This window comes from Solenopsis invicta, chromosome 6 (genome assembly GCF_016802725.1).
Source record: "Solenopsis invicta isolate M01_SB chromosome 6, UNIL_Sinv_3.0, whole genome shotgun sequence".
In the NCBI taxonomy this organism is placed as follows: Eukaryota; Metazoa; Arthropoda; class Insecta; order Hymenoptera; family Formicidae; genus Solenopsis; species Solenopsis invicta.
Window position 1 is genome coordinate 16,073,081 of NC_052669.1, and position 21,390 is coordinate 16,094,470.

The window sequence follows — 21,390 nt, forward strand, 5'->3', positions numbered from 1 at the left end:
GTTTATGAACATTTATTTTTTATGTAAAATAAATAAAATAAATCAAGCATCCCAAATTATAAAAGGCAAAAGGACTCACGTAAATTAAATAGAAATAGCAATTTGTATTTAAATATGATTTCATATGTGTGTGCGTGCGTATGTATAAACGGCTGAGTATTAAGTAAGTTGAAATAAGCATGTTCATTTCTTGATCTAAATATTTTAAAATGTGTTTTTAGAGCTAAATAGTACGTACTACTCTTCCCCACCTATTCCTCCTCCGTACACAAATACACACGCATGCAAAGATTAAAATACGTACGTACATAAAAAATATTCTCATATGATGAATCGGATATTATCATTTAAAGTCTCTTCATTTATTACACAAGTTGATTTGGATTATTACTAAAATAATTATGAAATACACCATTTTAAACGTCTATAACAAATAAAAAAATTAGTCATTTCAAAGCTTTTTGCCTATAGAAACTTTTAATCAACGAATCAAACACTACAATATATCATGGTAGAAAGGCAATGGTATGCACACAATAAATCACGTGACAGTCGAGCGACCAATCATAATTATCATCAAGATACGTCATCGTTTCGCGGTACATTCGAATGTATTATTTAGTATACTTATAGTGTTTCTTGCAATATTTTAATTGAAATGTTTATTTGAAGAATAGAATAAAATGAATATTTAAAAGAATATAAATATAAGAATATAATGCAAAAAACAGCATTTAGTATTGTGAACGATAAGAAATAATGTAAGAAATTATTATATTTAAATTAAACCAATATATAAAAAAAATGATATAATAGATTCAAAAATATTGGTGTAAGAAAATTAAAAAAATATATTCAAGGAAGAGAAAATGATAGAAATGTGTAGATCAATGAGTTATATTTTATTATTAGTAAATTTTACCATCTTTTTTTTATTTTTACTTCTGTTGTGTTCACACATTTGTCTATTCATTATACAAACACGAATATATGTTCGTGTACGAACAAAGTACAGAATTATTACACGAATTATTGCATTAATTTCTGCGATTATATTTTTTGTTGTACAATTGTCGCCAATTCGTTAAAAATAAATTTGTTTTTGCAAAGCTGGGATTCGTAATATTTTTCAAATTCAACATTTGTTATTCGCGTTGCCGTTCTCGTTTGACATGTTCACCATAGTTAATTGCGACCATATACCGTAAATGTGACGTAATCTGGTGATGATCACGTGCTTTTCCCCTATATCTGCGGGATACCATCAGAGCATACCCTTGTCTTTGTATCATGCAACATACTAAAGTTTTACCCAATTTCACCGAGGGCCAAAAACCTATGTTTGGGTGCGGACACCTTTTTTGTTTTACATTACAAATAATCTTAATATGACCGGGAAGTGTAACAACAAATTAAATTAACGAAAAACCGCAATACCGGTCGAAAGCAGTTCTTAGTGCTTAACATTTTTTTATATAAATTTATAAACATTTACGACATTCACCAAACTGCGCGCTGAATTATTTTTCCAATCTTAAAACATAGATTTTAAAAAAAAACCTCGAATGTAATATCACGAAATTAAATTGCTAATTAATTTAAATATTTTGTTATGCTTGTGCGCAACTCTATTCCCGCGCATTTCTAATCCCGAAAAACTGTAAAGAAATCTGTATTTTAGGTCCAAAAAAACAATTCGACGTGCAATTTGGGAAATCTTATAAATGTTTATAAATTTGCATAGAAAAATATTGAGCAGTGCTTTCGATTGATATTGCTGTTTCTCGTAATTTAATTTAATTTTAAGTTTTTATTTATATTTATATAACATTTAAATGTAAAATATAAATAATCAAATATAAATTTGATGAGACAGCATTATTTTAACAAAATATTTATTTTTAGATTTATTTTTGATTGTTCAATTTTCAATTTCAACAGAAACAAAATAATAATCAACATACATAACATATACTACTTAGTAAATATGACTAGCTTTATTATTTTTAATTAGTAGTACAAAAGTCACAGTAAGTCAGTTCTAGTTAATAATATTTTACATATAATATTTTGGTTCTTAATGTTGTTAAATAATCTTATTTTTAATTTTTAGCATAAATTATAAAAAAAAAATTATAAGTTAAAATTATTTTAAACATAAAACATTTTATTTGAAATAAAAAAATTAGTTTTTTCCAACTCTGATATAAATTCATATATATTCATATAATTCAAGTTAGAATAAATAGACTATAAATTCATATGATTCATTTATGGTCCATTTATTCCAACTTGAAAACAAATTCAACGAAAATTTTTGGAAATATCACGTTTAAGAATCAATGTTCAAACTCGCGCGTACGGTATCATGCTATTTGCATGCGATCGTTGGCAAGATATCCCAAATGAATATATCGCCATTTTACATTGCAACTTTTAACGCGTTAAAAAAACTTTAGTTTTTTCAATAAAACTGTATTATACGTTGTAAAAATGACAAACATGCGGGAATCGCTTTTGCAGCTAATTGTGAGTCGAACACGCACGATCACGTACTGCTCGGTCTACTTTTCCGTGATATTGACACAGATGTCAAAACATATTTAAAATGTGTTAAATTGTGTATTGATGTGTGTACGTTTATTTCGATCTGTAGGTTGAAGAATAGATATGAATTATTCTAAAAAGGAAAGTAGAATTCTTTTTCTTTTTGTTTTGGATAATTCGTTTGGTTGCGGAAATCTCCAGTATATTTTGAAAATGACTTTAAAAATTAAACCAGCATTTCTCACTTTTTTCATTATGAGTGTTTCCTGATGTCAGTTTCATAATAGCTGTTTTTCGATATCATCACGTATACATTTAATTTTACATTCGCTATCGCAGGAAAGTCAAACTTCACTATCGTCTTTCCGATATAATTTACGTAGTACGTCGCACTTGCCGTAACGCTTTTTCCAAGCTAATTTGTTATTGAGAATTAAGAGACAGGTCATAAGCAACGTAAATCAACTTTACGTATGACGAATAGTCGAAAAGTATGAAATAAAATTCCATAAGAATTTTGTTCTATTTTTTAAATTTTAATTCAATATGTTTTTCTAATGTATAATAGCATAAACATTCAGTTAACTTACGTTTTTACATAGTACTAAACATCCGACGGTGTCTAGAGCTTCTTGAAGACGAAACCCATGGATGGTAATTACACAACAAAAAAACAAAAACGTAAATAGCATTTCGTTGACTTTGCTTGAAAACGTGTATATTTTAAAGATGAAGTATTTTAATATGTAATATTTTATGCATTCTCGCAGAATAACAATAGTAAGGTCACGTTTTATTTAAAATATACACATAGCACGTATTTGAATTAAATGACCCCTCTTTGCGCTCGTTTCATAATTATTAAGAACATAAAAACTGATGTAGTTGTAAAGCTGAAGAACGTGACACAAATAAATCCACATTTGAAAACATTCTAGTATTATTTCAACGTTTACATTACAGCGGCTCCCTACCAGTGTACGACTATCTTGTATGCTAATAAAAGGTGGGATGTACACTCCCACCTTTTCCCTCTATACCTGCTATCGCTGTTGGTTATTTTTACGAAAGATAAGCTTAAATATATAATTTTTAAGCAAAATTTGGAAATTTTAGTAAATTTATTATTGAAAATATTGTACCTAAATATATGGGAAGCCTGCCGGCATGTTATTTTGTTTTTGGATAATATTTTATAAAAAATAAAAATAAAACTTTAGAAATATAAATATAAATAACAAACTTTTCTATCAAATGTTATAGCAGTTTTTTTTTATATCTTTTTAAATTTTAAAATAACTAAGATGAGCAAAAATGAATTTTTAATACAAAAAGAGCCCCAAAACCAATAGTAATTACATAAATTTGCATATGAGAAAGGTTTTTAAAGATTTCAGATTTACGAATTACAATTATTTACAAATTTTATTTATTGTATAAATTATTTGCTGCACACTAAAATTTCTTTAACTCTAAATATATGCTGCACAAAATATTATATACAAAATAAATATTTTAAACATTATTTGGCAATAGCAATATATTATAAACCATTTTCCTTTTTCGCATAAATGTCAAATATAACACTTTTAAAAAATAATAAACGTTATTAATTATTTTTATTAATTTTTTATTAATTAATTAAAATTATGTCATGACATAATAAGAACTCGTAATTTTTTTATGTGTACATAAACATAATCCCGAATTTTTATTGCAAATCTTATTCCGAGATAAAAAAGGAAAACAAAGAGATGTAGAATATTATATTGTCTTTTTCTTTTGCAATAACAACTCATTGTCAGTAAATATTAATGCGACACAATTATAACCAACGTCAGTTTATTAGTCATAAAATTTTACCAATCACCCTATAGATAGAAGTTTATCGGGTACATAAAACAAACAGTAATTTACAATTTATTGAGAAAAAAAAAGAAACATTTGTAGAATAGCAAGAGGATCGTGCAATACTAACAATTAATGAAAGACACTTTTATTTATAAAAAAGAACATGAATTAATGAATTAAATTGCGTAAAGAACATTGACATGTACATATAGAAGTGTCTCCCTTCGATTTTGACGAGCGTTTAATACGTTGTAGTACAGATCAAAATAAGAGACACGTATTTTTTTATACGTGCCCAATCTCACTTTTAGAAGATAAAACACCCCTTTGAAAAAAATCGATTTCTTTTATTTCAAAGCGTGCATCGTCGAAACTATAAAAGATAGAGAAAAATGTTTTGAATAAAAGTTGAATGGCTCAAAGAATATTTTACAACAATAATAAAAAAAAATTTTTTTTTAATTATTTTTTTACATTTCTGTCACCACTTCACATTTGTTTCTAAAAATTTTCAAATATTTTAATGACAGAATTAAAGCTTCTTTTTATACGAATCCAGCCATATATAGCAAAATGTCTTTCCGATGTACCATTCTTGAAAAATAATAACAAACTCCTTATATATACACGCTATACGTACCTGTTTGTGTGCTCGATTTTTCCACGTTAGAACGGATTCGTCTCATACGTATCGTTAATCGCGTATTACACGAAAGAGCTTTAAAAACAAATCAGTATAGTAGAATGAATAAGAGATTAAAATAAGAGTTTTTTTCAAATAATAATAGTAATAATAATTGAAATAATAAAATAATAATGAGTTTTTTTAACTCGACTGCTAAAATCAGTCAAATATTGTTGGCGATATCAAAGTATGTACTTGATACGTTGTACAATTAAAAACGAGTTATGAATAGATAAATTATTATTTTTGCAAAATATTGTTGCAAATAAACGCGCTTGCTCTTCCAAACTCTATCTCCACCGCCGCACTTTTCTCGTATTTTGTTTGAAGAAAAGGTGATGGGTAAAGAAGTTGAGCTACGCAATTTAAAAGGTAAAAAAAATATTTTTTTTTTAAAAGTTTACGATATACATAATTTTCAATAATTTTTCAGTATAATTCAGATTTCTACAACTGCTCCTCCCATCATAACGGTTCTCCGAATAATCTTCACAGTTCTCAGTAATCTATAAGTAGATCATTCCGCACTTACCATCGTTGCATTTCCGATGCCAACGACGTTGAAAGCGTCTGTTTATAGCTCCTTCGATGTTTATGTAGCCATCTATTTCAATTTAGGATGGAAAGATGCACTGAAATATAAAAAAATTGTAAGAAACAGTAATATTACTAAATATATATAAATCATCTACAGATTAAAAATAACTTACGATTTCGGAGCCCTCGCAACCAAATGACGTGCCTTATATTCTCGGTGTAAGTTTCTTCATTGGACCATTAAAGTCTGAAAAAAGTATGTATTGTATATAATTGTAACACGCACTAGAAAAAAAAAGTAAAAATGTATACTTACTGCTTTTGCGGAGTACGTCACAGGCAGCAGATCAATTATAATGCTCTTTATTCTGAAGATCTTATTCCTTCGTAAGCAGAAACAAAACGAAAAATTATGTGCATAAAGAACGGTAACATCCACAGAAGAAAATCAGAAATCGACACACAGGCATAACTGGTATTGTTACGCCGAAGAATGCATCCTATGATAAGATTTATTCTATCTCGTACGCGCACTTTTGTTCTATCTTTTAAAGGACAAAGGTTAAGAATAGGAACAGATAATAATGAAAACAGATAATAATGAAAACATCATTTTAAAATATAATTTTTTTCATATTTATTTGATCATATAATGCGTCATGTACAATATCATGTTTCATATTTATTGATCATGTAATGCATCAGGTACAATATTGTCCAATGCCTAAGTTAACAGTTTACAATCTAAAATCAAGGTTTTATCATATTTTCCTTGCAATAATTTTTGCGCACCGTTTTTATTAAAAACAAGACGACTTTGTCGTAGAAAGGATACAAAGTAATTATATTTTTCGCTTACTGTGTGTGTAGATTGATATAAAGAGTAATATATATTCCTGACGCAATGTTCAAGCTTCAACATGAAGCATACGGTTGACAGCTTCATATGCAAGGAAGTAGTATCGTTTAATGTTAATTTTACAATAATTTCATTATGCAATTTGACGAGTCGCATATTAAGATCTTGAATAATCAATACTGCTGAGAAAGGCGAAGTCAACTGAACGATGAATTCCTTAATGATCGTACGTTTCTCGAACAGTGCTAGCCACGTTGCATGAGGCAGAATTATTTTATTGCCTTGGATGTCGCCAATAAGTACCTCCACACACGACGTACGAGTAGGTCCCACGCAGATTGCAATGCCCAGATATTTATCACCAGTAAACGATAATCTTCCTCCCAAAATGCGATGGTGATGGTATTCTGTAAATAAAACTATGGATAAGTAAGTTGCAAAAACAAAAAATACAAAAAATAAATAAAAAGTTATAAATACTTACTTTTTTTTTAAACATTTCATGTGCGCACGGAACGTTGAGGTTCATCTTTTCCCTCGTAAATATTTTTTCGGAGAGTTTTCAGAGAGTTTTCAGCTGAGTTTTCACTGAGCAACTAATGCTGTAGCGTTTCTTGGCCTCTTTTTTATTTTGTAACCCCCTCCTTTATTTTGTTTGTCATATTCATGCTCTTTATTACTGAGCGTTTTAAAATTTGTAAGATTCATCGTTTAAAAAAAAATTTTTTATTACAAATTCTGGATAAGATTCTATGACTTTTAGTGCATCTTAAGAACAAACGATATATTCTATGACTTGTAGAGTACGTCTTAAAAAGATAAGGTATAGTTCTTCTATTTTTATACTAAAAACTAAAGCTACGTATTAATATTATTTTACAGGGGAAAAAAAATAACGCGTAAATTAAGTTTGTACAATTTATTTTTTCAAAAATCTTTTTGGTTTTGCAACTATCAGTTATATAGTTTAAATACATTTTGTAAAGCGCAATGTTTAACTCTATAATGTTTTCCACATTGCATAGTATTAGCTGCGTTTAAATTTTTCAAAGAATTCACGTCTTCGTAATCCGCATCCTGGTTCTCGATGTACGCACAATTTCGTCGATCGTCCAGAATTAAGTCCCTCAATCATTTTCGTTTCTCGTGCTTCTTGTATATGATATCCTTGTAGGGATTCTCAGTACTGAGTACGGCCGTTGTAATTAGCTGTTTCGCTCTCCAATACGGGACCATTCCGTCTTCCCATCGCAATCCATGGTGATAAGCAGTCAGCCAGGAAGCGTATGACCTTTTGGATTTTATCAATAAATTCCATGGCTTGGGATTCATAAAAATGTAGTGCGAGAGAACGTTTTTTTCTCTGAGAGCAGTAAACTCCTTTACGACGAAGCTTTTTGCTCTTTTAAGGGGGAAACCTTGCAGGTCCACGAACGTCAATACGGACATATAGCGATCCTAATAAAGACTATAATCTACGTAGACGTATTGTAGATGTTATATGGAATTAGATGATTTTGCACACAATGTTGGTCAACAGGTTGTACTGAACCACGAGATTATGAATGATAAGGGTGAACGCAGTGGTGTTTGTTGGTACGTTCTTCTTAGTTTCGAATTCCAATCTCACGTCCACAGTTGCGCTCTTGACCGATTCGTTTTGCCGAGAGCAATCAATTATTATGAAAGGGCCATTATGTCGAAATATTGTAACAGTTTGATTTGGCTTGATGTAATCGTATCCGTAATAGTTTTTACAAAAACGTGCGTAAGTGTCGTAAAGAATAACCCATCTGTTTTTGTCGAAATCCAGGTTCATATCGTCGTATGGATAGCATTCCAAGTTCAGGCAGAGTTTCACGTTGTTTAACTTGCAATGGTTGAATCGACTAGCATTCTTGGACATGATATTTTTCTGATCAGTTTGCAAAGCAAAAATTACATATCGCGGTTTCTCAAGCTGAGTAGCAGTCTTGATGGCCCACGAATGCTTTGTTGTGAGCTGTAATAGCGGAAACTCGTACAGATTCTATGATCAAAAAGCCATGCTCAGGTATTTCCCGCTTTTCAGAGCACGTAGCATTGACAGTTTATTTATTTCATTCAACAACACACGCGGCATTTGCCACTATACTTTGAGCATTTCGATTTCCGGCTCCCGCGCTGAATCGCCAATTAGACAATTGTTGTCGTTGCGTGATTGTATTAAAATCAACTCGTGACGAGCATTAATCACAATGCATCTATAATTTTCGCAAAATCCCTATAGAATGTTAAGTACACAAAAATTTAAATATTTATTTTGAGGATTTCATGGATCCCAAACCGGCATTCCTCGCGATTACACTTCTGTTGGAAAACATAGTAACATAATTCTTGAACTTACTGATTATTCCGACGTTTCTGTTGCGATCAATTTCCACGCCGTCGAGTTCATATCAAACCTCATTGAACATGAACGCGACGCAATTATTTCTCAACACCACATCAGAACCTGCAGTTGGTTTTTTTATCTTAAATTTTCCCTCAATGTATATAAAACTTTTATGCGGTAGCGTGTATAAATCTTGCTGTTGTATACGTATCCTAATCTTGGCGCTGTATTCAAATGTTGTATTGGCATATGAATTGTATGAGACTCAATCTTGATGATACGATCATCAAAGATTGGCTCATCCCCGATATTGAGAATGTCAGTCATTTCACACGTTTCCCACCGCGAACCTCAAAGACTGTAAAAATGCAATGTTTGACGCGTTGAGCTTTCTGTTCTTATGAATGTAATCGGGTGATTGAAATTTGCTATCAAATGCTTTTATAATTACTGCGTTATCTCTGACTGCGCCGTTCAACACGAGCATCTTATATGCTGCGCGTATATACACGTATTATCACCGTAGCCGTAGTATGTGTAATTTGACGGTGATCTCTTCTCCTCGAAAGTCGAGCAGTCATCCGTATAGGTCGACAATGCGTATCATCAAATCCGAAATGTTCTGCGGTAATTGGCAGATAAATGATTTGTGACAGTGTTTCACTGATCTTGTACCGAGACAGCATAGGACATCCTATGGACATCTATTTTAGGTCCATTTTACGTTTGCACGTCCATGGACATTAAATGGACGTCCATAGGATGTCCAATTGCATTTCCAATTTTGGACGTCCGTTAATGACCAATTTTTGGACGTCCATAGGATGTTTGGAATTGGATGTCAATCAAAGCGCGCTATTTTCTATAATATATTGTAAGAGGCAGAGATAATTAATATCGTAAACATTGGATAATTGCCAGGCTTTATTATGAAATCAGGATTACAGGAATAATAAAACGTTCGTCATCAGCTGATACACTTCAACGAATGTTATTTTTAGTTGTCATGACTATGTAAGACATTTGACAGATAACTTAAAAGGTATTTAATAAATTAAGTAGTTAATAACTAATACGTAGCATAAATCTTACAGCTTCGGCCATATTGACAAATACATTTGACTCGAATGTTAAATTACTACTTTAAAATTAAATAATTTAAACCTAAAACATAAACTCTAAATAATTTCAAACTAGAGAGATATTCGACCGATACATGTACCTAACATACAAATTCAAATAAGAAGGCCTATTTGGTCATAGCTAGATCTTAGTGCTTTATATATACGTGTGATTTTATATACTTTCTCAGACTCAACCAAACTGCGCGCCGTTACTTTCGGTCATATAACACAGTTATGGTCAAATAAGTTAGTAATATCACTTTTATTAAATTAAAATTAATTTAATAATACTTGATGCTTACTAGCATCTATATTAACCCTTTCCCCCCTGAAAAAATATCTCTCTAGTTTGAAATCACGCTGCCATCACATGCGTTCTAACTCATAATCAGTTATTGCGAGAAATATCACCACAGCCTCAGTGGTCGAGTTGGCTAAGACACCCGTACCGGAGATTCGGGAGGTCCCAGGTTCGAACCCTGGCTGAGGTGATATTTTTTGCCATAAATTCTTTACAGTTTTTTCAGGGGTGGGGGGGAAGGGTTAATATAGATGCTAGTAAGCATCAAGTATTATTAAATTAATTTTAATTTAATAAAAGTGATATTACTATCTTTTATTCAATATAACTGTGTTATATGACCGAAAGTAACGGCGCGCAGTTTGGTTGAGTCTGAGAAAGTATATAAAATCACACGTATATATAAAAGCACTAAGATCTAGCTATTACCGAATAGGCTTTCTTATTTGAATTTGTATGTTATCTAAATAATTTAATACATAACATATGTTTATGTTTTAACAAAAAAAAGAACGCTTAAAAGTAAAGATATTTTCATTTCTTGAAGAACATTCAAATTTAAAATATTATTTTTCATATCTTTTGAATATTCTTAAAGAAAATTTATTTTTAAAGATTTTTAGGATATCGCTGGCTTAATCCACGATTTCATTCCATCAGATGATAAAATTGAATTGTACGGATTAGCCGTAATATTAAAACCTGGTATATCCTTTATTACGTCTATTTTTATCTATTTTTATTTAAACATTTTTCTGCAATGTAAGGATCACGATATTTTGGTTTTAATTTTCTATTTTCTCCTGCTTTTGGTATTGTATCACGGATTAATACAAAATCTCTTTCTTTATACTTTGTTGGAATTTTGTGATGTTTATCATAATAGACTTTATTATATTGTTTGATTTTATTTGTAGTTTCAGACGCTATTTCACGATCATTTTCACGCTCATTTAAAAATTGAAATTCTGTTTTAGCAATATTATTAAGTAATTCAACTAATTTTGCATCGTTATGATTTCTTTGATCATATCCAAAAAATAATTTTGACGGAGAGGACTTTATCGAAGCATGATAAGTGTTATTTATTACATATTGAATATTCGATAAATTCGATACCCAATTTGAATTATTACCGACGACTTTCTTTAAGGAAGCTTTAAGAAATCGGTTTACTCGTTTAACCATTCCATTGGCCCACGGAGCTGCAACAGTTATTAATCTGTGATAAATTTTGTATGATTCAAGAAATTGTGCAAATTCTCCAGCTGTAAAAGCAGTATCTCTATCAGTAACTACATCGCTAGGATTACTAAAAATATTAAAAAGTGTTGTTAAAAATTTTATAACCTCTCGTGATGATGTTGTCTTACACGGGGCAAGCCAAGTGAATCGTGTAAAAGAATCTACCACCACAAGAATGTGTTTCACTCCCATATTAGATTCTTATAATGGGCCAAAGAAGTCAATGTGAATAACCTTAAAAGGTACGTTTGAGGTTGGAGTTATTTGCATTTCTCCTTCTTGCATGTTTGAAGAAGCATTCGCAAATAAACAAATTATACAATTTTCAATATAATTAGTTACACGTTTACGCAATGATGGAAACCAATAATTTCCATTTAATCCTTGTACACATTTCTCAATACCACAATGTGCAGATTCATAGTATATATGTAATAAATTATTTATCATATTTTCAGGGACCATGAATATTGGTTTATCTTGACATTTACGATAAACCAAACCATCTAACAGAATGAATTTTTCATTTTTGGTCATTTCAAGGCCCGAAGCAATTGCTTTGATTTCTGGGTCTGACAACTGCCTAAATTGAAGTTTTTTCAATTAGCATAGAATCAATCGAAGCAACAATCCTACTAAGAGCATCAACATGTAACATTTTTTGCCCGCTCCTATGGATGACTTTAAAACGATAATTCTGAAGTTTTAAAGTCCAACGTGCGATGCGCGGATTTAAATGCGCTTTATTAACAGCATGCACAAGAGCATTACAGTCAGACACAATAGAAAATGTTATACCATATAAGTAAATATGAAAACGCTCAACAGCTTTAACTATTGCAAGCATTTCCAATTCAAATGAATGATATCTTGATTCAGCATTATTTGCTGATTGACTAAAATAAGCTATCGGAACCCATGTACTATTAGATTGTTTTTGCAATAATATAGCTGCAAGAGCTTTTGTACTTGCATCCGTATGCAATTCAGTTTCTGAAATTGGATTATATAAACGAAGAACCGGGTAAGAAATTAATTCTGATTTTAATAGATTGAATGCTCTTATGCAATCCTCATCAAAAATAAAATTTTTTGTTTTTTTTAATAAGTTATGCAAAGGCTTAGCTTTTAAGGCATAATCTTGAATAAATTTCCGAAAATAATTTGTTAATCCCAGAAATCTTTGCAATTTGACAACTTTGGTTGGGATTGGAAAATGTTTAATAGCCTCTACGTGTCTTTCACTAAGAGTTATCCCAGATAGAGAAAGCATATAACCCAAATATTCCATGGAATTCTTTAAAAAATGACATTTTTCAAAGTTTATCATAAATTCATATTTCTTAAGCAAAATCATCGTTTCTTTAAGAATTGATAAGTTTTCTTCAATTGTTTCAGATGCAATAAGTATATTATCCATATATACTAAAACTTTATCTTCCCTGATTAATTGACGGAGAATAAAATTAATCCGCTTTTGAAATTCTGCCGGTGCTTCACAAAAACCAAATGGAAGACGCGTATATTCAAATTGGCCAATAGGTGTAGCAAATGAAAAATATTTCATATGCTCAGGATGAATTTTTATCAGATAAAAGCCATCTTTTAAATCTAAAAGTGTAAATATCTTTTTATTACCCTATCTTGTCAAACAATCTTCAATTAATAGAAAAGGATATTTTTGTTTAACGACTCTATCATTAAGAGGTCTAAGATCGACACATAAACATTGTTTTCCAATTTTTTTTTTAACAAGTATAACACGTGCACAATATGGAGAATTGCTTTCTCTAATTATACCTCGTGTTAAAAGATCATCAGTTATTTCACGTAATTGTTTACGCTCCGCATATGCAAATTTCCTTGGCGCATAGACAGAATTATCTTTTAGAGAAACTTTTATTGAATAATCATCTTTAACGGATTCAATTATAGTATTCTCGACATCATTAATTAGTGAATTAAGTTTTAAATCTATGTCTTTACCAAAATCAGTTTTTATATTTAATTCTGATTTAGTTTTATAAGTTTCCATTATGTTGGTAGATGCTACTTCATTTAATAACTTCATTTTATTGTTTTTTCTATCGAATTGAAAACTAAAATCAAATTATTTTTATTGAAAAAATCTCTGCCAAGTACTAAATGTGTAGACCACATATTATTTTCTAAAGTCTGTAAACCTATGTTAAGTTTTGTATCTGGTAACATAAACATTTCAATAAATGATGATATTTTACCAATAACCAATATTTTTGAATTATTCAGAGCTTTAAATGTATTTTCGCTAGACTTATCTATCTCGGTGTCCTTCTCGAAAAAAGTCTTGAAAACAGTTTACTGAATGAAAGAAACGAGACTGCCAGTATCTATGAGTGCAGAAAGGCTGCAAGGCACACCATTGATTGCAGTCACCTCTAAGATGTAGTCTGAAGTCTCCAGTTTCTTCGAAATTTTTGTGACGCAACTCACTTCAGAACAAGCATCATTAGAATCATTTGTTGCTGCTGCTGCAACCGTCTCTAAACCTGAAGAAGTTTGTTTAGATGCTTGGTTCTTCCTCTGTAATTTAAAACAATCTGCCTTTAAGTGTCCTTTACAATAAACACAATGATTATCTTCGCTTTTAAATGAAAGTTGATTTGACTTTGATAGAGATTGCGGTTGATCCTTCGATGTATCCTTCCTATTCTGAGTTGGCGAAAAATAATTTTTCTTAATTGAAAAATTGCAAGAACTTGTTATTCTGTACATCTTGTTTAAAAATTCATCCATCGTAGAAACATCTAAGGATGCTGCAGTTTCTCTTATTGACAAACTTGGAATTCCATTAATCATTAATTCAATTGCATCTGAATCTGATAGTTTCAAGGTATGCATTAATTTTAATTTGTGCATTGCGTATTCTTGAAATGTTTCCTTTGCGAAATTCCATTTTCTTGCCTCTACTTTCTGCATTGTGACGTAAAATGGGACTTTTCTATGGAATCTTCTTGTTATTGCTTCCTTAAAATTAATCCAAGAATCATTGATAGATCCGGAATCTAAATCAAACCAAACTCTTGAATGTTTGAGTAGTTTACTCGAAGCTGCAAGTAACTTGACATCATCACAAACTCCGTGAATTCTTGCAACTGTTTCTATTTTCGACAACCATAATTCCACATTATCGTTCTCAGATCCGCTGAATGGAGGAATTTGAGAAGCAAGAAGAGAAACAGCTTGAGAAGTTGACACATTAGATAGAATTGGAATTCTTGAAAAATTTGAACTTGAAATTTTTGGAGAAACCGCATTCGAACTTAATGCAGTTACATTTATTCCATTTGATTGACTCAACATGTTGTTAGTGCTCAAACTTAGAAGTTGAGTAATCATAGATTGCTGCAATTTCATTTGCTCAGCGAGACACATTAAAGTTTGCTGCAACGTAACACCAGATGTATCACTTGATTGTGCACAAACTTGAGGAATACTATTCACCTGAGCTTGAGCAACACTACAATTTTTACCATCTTGAGTATTATTATTTGCGCTACTCGGATGAAAATTTCTTGAATCATCATTACCAGACGATAAAATTCAGTTAGATCTGTCAGAATCTCCTGATTTAGAAGATCAGTTGGAGCATGATGTGATAAATGATCCATAATCTGATCAACACATGCATTTCTTGTTTTCTTTGGCATAAGACCAAATCTCAAAGCTTCATTTTGAAGTTCCATTAAAGTAAGCTTTTCTAAATTCAAACAATCCATTATCTTGAGACAGATGAGACACAAAATCCGTCAAGAAATTGATCACACGTTATATCAACCGTCACTCGAACACGTAGAATACAATCATCGCTGACACAACACGTTCACAGACGATCACTGACGTTCACAGAAGATCACCGTCGTCGACCGTAAACACTACATGTTCACAGACGATCACTGACGTTCACAGAAGATCACCGTCGTCGACCGCAGACGCTACACGTTCACAGATGATCACCGACGATTACTGGCGTTCACAGAAGATCACTAATGTCATCCGCTCGAAAAACGTCAATGACAATGCTCGAACTCCGAAGCGTGAAAGCACTACTTACAACACACGCGAATTCAGACCGAGATTTACGTCATTTTTACACAAAACGTACCGTTAAACACTTACACGTGATCCCGAAAAGATCCGTTCAAAATTTAAACGTCAAATGTGTATTGGTAACTAAGACGGTCGTCAAGGAGTAATATTCAGCTGATGAAAGACGGAAAAATTTTTTTTAGAAAAATCTGATTTTTTACGAAATTAAATGAGAAGGCAAACCTTCAATCCCACTTCTGAAAATGGTTGTAAGAGGCAGAGATAATAAATATCGTAGATATTGGATAATTGTCAGGCTTTATTATGAAATCAGGGTTACAAGAATAATAAAACGTCCATCATCAGCTGATACACTTCAACAAATGAATGTTATTTTTAGTTGTCATGACTATGTAAGACATTTGACAGATAACTTAAAAGATATTTAATAAATTATGTAGTTAATAACTAATACGTAGCATAAATCTTACAATATTATAGCGCACATGCGTAATATTTGATTCAATATTTTTAAGTGAAATGTTAACAAACTCTTACTTAAAATAGTGTAATTGGAAGATTTGATATAAAATAAAAGTGCTGAATGTGCCGTATTATATTTTAATACTACGGTATTTTGAATAATGCGCTGTATTTTTTCCACTAAATTATTGCCGTACCCGCAGACCGACAACATTTTCTCATTAAGTAAAGTGCGATCTGTCTGCTAACAATTGTATCTCGATTGTGATGATAGACCAGGGATGCCTAACTGGCAGTTCTCGAGCCAGATTGGAAGACTTCACGGTCCAGATTCGTGGGCCTAGGTGCCGCCAGTTGAGCATCTCTGCGATAGTCGACGCTTGACGACAGATCGTCATTTTTTGGGAGAAATATCTAGCTGCGCGCGGGCTTGAGAACAAGCGTGTTGAGACAAGTCTTCAGCAGTGAACAAATGTACGAAAGCAAGTGCTCAAATTATCGTTACACAGCTTTTATTCCTTGTGGTTTGTATACATATAATTCTATATAATATAGATCGAATCACCGTTCTTGTTGTAATAGCAGTAATTAATAGCAGTGTTTGTTATATGGGTGTAGTTGCTACGGATGGTCATCGATATTTAGCTGCAAATTTATCGAAGTAAGATATATTTATGGATAATTTATATAACAATATAGAATTAAAAATATAGTAATAGTTTATATGCTATTAATTTCTCAAAAATGCCAAAAATAAGAAGGAAATATTATCGAAGAGCACAAAAGATAACCAATTCAGTGATTGGTACCATTCAATATGAGAATATAACACCATTAAGAAGCACCTTCAATTGTAAATAATTTAGAAAATAATGATTATCAAATAGAAAATAACGATGATCAATTAAGTTATAAAGATTGTGATAAGTTCCAGCATAATGATTATAATGACTTAAAAGATTTAAATAATAATTCAGACAGTGAGTCCGATGATTATATCAATTTTGTGAATAATTTTGAATCTACAAACACCACTGATGATTCAAGTTCTATATTACCTTGGTTACAAAACTGGACAATTAAAAATAATCTAACTCATGTGGCATTAAATGAATTACTGTCTCGTATAAGAATTAAATATCCAGAATTACCTAAAGATACTTGAACTTTGTTAGGAACTCCCAGGAATATCAATGTAAACATTGTAACACCAGGACCATTATTATCATTTTGGTTTAAACAATTGCATCAAAAATCTTTTATCGCGTTGTTCTTTTCAAAATTTAGATTGTATTGAAGTTAACATTAATATTGATGACCTACTGTTATTCAAAAGTTCCAGTAGTCAAGTTTATCCCATTTTATGTAATTTTGTTGAAAATTATAATGAAGTCGAGGTTGTTGGAATTTATTATGGAAATGAAAAACCTGCAGACGCAAATATATTTTTACAATCATTCGCAAAAGAAGCAAAAAATTTAATTATTCATGGTATTAAAATTAAAGATTAGACTTATTCTTTTAAAATTAGATCTTTTATATGTGATGTCCCTACAAAAGCTTTCATTACTTACACAAAGGGCCATTCGGGTTATTGTGCATGTTCTAAATGTATAGCTACAGGTGAATATTATGCCGACAGAGTGATTTATCCATATTTGAATAATTGTCAATTAAGAACAGATAATGATTTCAGAGTAAAATTACAGAAAAATCACCATACAGGTACATCAATACTTGAATCGATTCCTAATATAAATATGGTAAGTGATTTTCCATCAAATCCAATGCATTTAATATTCCTGGGAATTGTAAAAAAAATTTATAGTTTCTTTATGGTGTTATGGAAAATCAAAAACAAAATTCTTTTATGAAATGTATGAAATATCAAAGTTATTAATAGACCAAAGAAAAAATATACCTTGCGAATTTAATAGAAAATCAAAATCATTATTTGAAAGTAAAAGATGGAAGGCAACCAAATTTAAAATATTTTTATTATACACAGGACCTGTTATTTTAAAATCTATACTTAATCAGGACAAATATTTAAATTTTTTAACTTTGCATGCAGTTACCACAATTTTATCAAATTCGAAACATATAGAACAGTATTTAGATTATTCCAATTCTTTATTGCAATATTTTGTACAAACCTTTATTACTTTATATGGAAAAGAAAATGCATAGCATAATCTTCACCATTTATTACATATTTGTGATGATGCCGAAAAATTCGGAACTCTTCAAAACTTTAGTGCTTTTCTATTCGAAAATTATTTACAGTCCATATTAAAAATGATTCGCAAAAATAATAGAGTATTAGAACAATTGTTTACCGTATTAGTGAAAAAAACTATTGTACAAATCGTACTTTAAAAGAAATGAATAATGAACCTGAATTTTTAAATCCACATTTTAATGGTTCACTTATCAATTCTTATGAATGCAATCAATTTAGTAAAATGAAATTTAAACAGTTTATTTTGAAAATATATAAACCTGATAATTGCTGTATTTTAAAGAATAGAGATATTATCATTATTAAAAATTTTGTTGCAAATAATGAAGGCACTGCTATAATTGGAAATAAATATAAGACCCTTACAGATTTTTATACTGTAATATTACTATGTAAATTGTTAAAATTAAACATATATTTAATAAATGATGTCGGAAATTTAGAATCTTGGAATTTAGAACAAATTATGAATAAATGTGTAAAACTAAAATTTCAAAATAAGTTTGTAGTTTTTCCTTTGTTGTATTCGGAATAATATTTTGTAATTTTTCTTTTTCTTTTCTGCTAATTTTCTTTTCCAAAAAAGTTATAATTTTAGATAATATAATCAAACCCTGTAGCTCTGGTATTCTGAAATGTTCGTGCATTCCTGTCTATAGATGTTTATATATATATATATATATATATATATATATATATGCATACGTATGTGTGAGTGTGCATATAGAAATTTTGTTTGTAAATTAATACGACGAAAGGCTTTTGTTTTAGAATTTACAGATAGATGATAAATTTAGCTTTTCTTTATTAGACTAATTACTGCTTAAATTTTTGTAATATGCACAGAAATGGAGAAATTGTGGACAGTTGTACATTTCATTGATGAAAATGCCGTTGAAGCCGTTCCATCTACTTGGATTATTAATAACAAATGTTATTGGCCGCCATTTCCAAAAGAAAAAATTGTTGCAGCAATTAAAAAACATGCTAAACCTAATACATGTTGGCCTTCACATGATATCAAAACTTTCAGAAACAACAGTTACGGTAAATACAAAATGAATATTCATGCATACTACTTTCTTACTCTAATAATACAATTAATCAGTAACATTGTTATTTTTCATTATAATACTATTAATGTTTACAAATTTTTAGATAACTATGGAACAGCCAGGGAAAAAACTAGAAAAGCTGAATTTACATCAGAATTAAATTCTGATACTGAGCGAGAAAGAGAAAATGTCAAAACTTCAAAGAGAAAAATTTACTCAAAAATGTTGTCTTCATGTTCAAATGATTTTGATGAAGAGTGTATTAACACTAAATTACCTACGCCTTCAATTATGCAAGGTCGGTTTTAATATTTTAAATATTTTATAAAATTATAAATAATATTGAATTATTACAACATTTATTATTTCAATATCTATTTTTGGATTTTTAAATTTATTTCTTTTGCACGGTGTCTAATTGTATGGTGTCCAAGTAAAGACCATTTGCCGAGAGCAGGAAACTGGAGCTGGCTTTATGTTGAGCAGGCAAGATCGCTTGCCGGAGCCTAAGTTGCTTGAGCCCACGGTACTCGACGGAAAAACAGGATAGAAGCGGTCGCTGGCGAAAAGTATTCCGCAAAAACCAAGGCACTTGACTCCTTTTCGGAACCTGGGTAGCTTTTTCTGGTCGGACGGATCAGGAAGAAGAGAGCCACGAGATGCGCGCTCTCTTGGCTTATATGCCCAAGCTCGGTGGTCGGGGGATACTCAAGGAGCGGTCGGAAGCTCAGCGGAGCTAACATCCCCGCCACTCGCGATCGGGTACGGAAAACGGAACGCGTTCGAAGTGCGTGAGATCGGCGACGACTGTGCGTGTGCGCCGAGATTGTCGTTGCGCGGGATGCTTTGTTCAAGCGCGCGCGGACGTATACAATTTACTAGGCGCTATGCGCTTTGTCGCTACTGTTCAGCGGATGTTCGGCCGAACTGCGTGGGATGGTGGAAGGTCCGGGAGGTGGTAGCAGGTCGGTTTGTTACACAATTAAAAAATATATGTCAATCTTGAAATTGATAGATTTTATGGATGGCAGGTTCTTTACACGCAAACGTTATATTACGTTCACAAAAACGTTAATTAAATTTAAATAGATTTTGTCAATAATTATTTTATTTTGAAGTAAAATACTGAGAGAAATCATGCCGAAATTAAAGAAACAAAAATTTTATAGTCATCAGCATCAAAGCCGACTTATAGAACAAATGTTACAAGGAATTGAACTTGGTGATTGTAAAGAATTGGAGAATTTATCTAAAACAAGATTCTACTACAGAATCATTTGTCAATCAAACCCAAATTGACCGTATTGAAGTAAGTCCATTGTTAAAACTTAACATAGATATGATTTCTTAATTCCTCCGTGTTGAGAAATAGGTGATTAGTTTGTTCAGATTATAGAAAAGCGATTATAGAAAAGTAATTGTGTCAACATTGGAACCTATTTTCGTTAGACTAGTTCGTAAGCTTAAATATTAGATTTCATAACCCGATGTGTCAAGCGCGCTTATTTTCAAAATATCATGTTAATTCATCGATACCGAGGTCAGGGAAACAATTAGTTATATTGCTCTGCATGTGCGATCAGCCGTTTTCCATGTGATTTTGGCCTTCTCGACATCGGGAGAACAATATTGACCATCGGATAAGATTTCGCGTCAATAATCTCGTCCCTTCCAAAGGGGCCTGTTCGATCCAATTTTCGGGTACAACCGAAGCTCACTCCGTAGAGAGATTCACCGAGGCACAGTAAAGCGAGCGACATCGAAATTTCGGGATAACGGGTCGAGACATTAGCGCATTTGATTCGAGAGCGAGCGCAACGGCTCACCGCTCCATCACTACAGTGACACGGCGTGTTGGAAGAGTGAGCTTGTAAAAAATTTGTGATAAATAAAATAAAATTAATCATTATTTGAGATCACGAAATTGAGGGTTCTTTCTTGTCGACCACTCCTTCTGCCCATCGTTGATATTAAAGCTGAATGAAGAGAACCGGTGCTCGTCTCGATACGACTGTGCAA

The 21,390-nt window shown here is 31.4% G+C and overlaps 2 protein-coding genes, 1 long non-coding RNA gene and 1 other non-coding gene across 5 annotated transcripts in view; 2 read left to right on the forward strand and 2 right to left on the reverse strand.

The window, feature by feature from the left end:
• LOC105206553 (tyrosine-protein kinase receptor torso) overlaps positions 1-3,576 on the reverse strand; it is a 345,332-nt gene extending 341,756 nt beyond the window's left edge. Inside the window, exon 1 of the mRNA XM_039451357.1 lies at positions 3,138-3,576. Coding sequence (XP_039307291.1) covers positions 3,138-3,239 — 102 coding nt within the window. The 5' untranslated portion in view covers positions 3,240-3,576. The remainder of the gene's footprint in view (positions 1-3,137) is intronic.
• Positions 3,577-5,315: 1,739 nt separating this feature from the next.
• Positions 5,316-10,106, reverse strand: LOC120358195. Its single transcript, XR_005575144.1, has 3 exons — positions 5,937-10,106; positions 5,794-5,867; positions 5,316-5,715 (listed from the first exon to the last, which is right to left on the reverse strand). It is a non-coding gene; the product is annotated as an uncharacterized LOC120358195 (long non-coding RNA).
• Positions 10,107-10,392: 286 nt separating this feature from the next.
• On the forward strand, positions 10,393-10,468 carry Trnas-gga. Its single transcript has one exon. It is a non-coding gene; the product is annotated as a tRNA-Ser (tRNA).
• A 5,999-nt stretch (positions 10,469-16,467) lies between these two features.
• On the forward strand, positions 16,468-21,324 carry LOC113004968. Of its 2 annotated transcripts, XM_039450858.1 has the most exons (5): positions 16,468-16,598; positions 16,693-16,735; positions 19,163-19,363; positions 19,475-19,669; positions 19,829-21,324. In XM_039450858.1, exons 3-5 carry the CDS (start codon positions 19,165-19,167, stop codon positions 19,879-19,881), a joined length of 447 nt encoding a protein of 148 aa, XP_039306792.1. In that variant the 5' UTR covers positions 16,468-16,598; positions 16,693-16,735; positions 19,163-19,164; the 3' UTR covers positions 19,882-21,324. The 2 variants fall into 2 exon arrangements, with proteins under 2 accessions (XP_039306792.1, XP_039306793.1); XM_039450859.1 differs by lacking the exon at positions 16,468-16,598 and having other exon boundaries at positions 16,676-16,735.
• Positions 21,325-21,390: the final 66 nt, after the last annotated feature.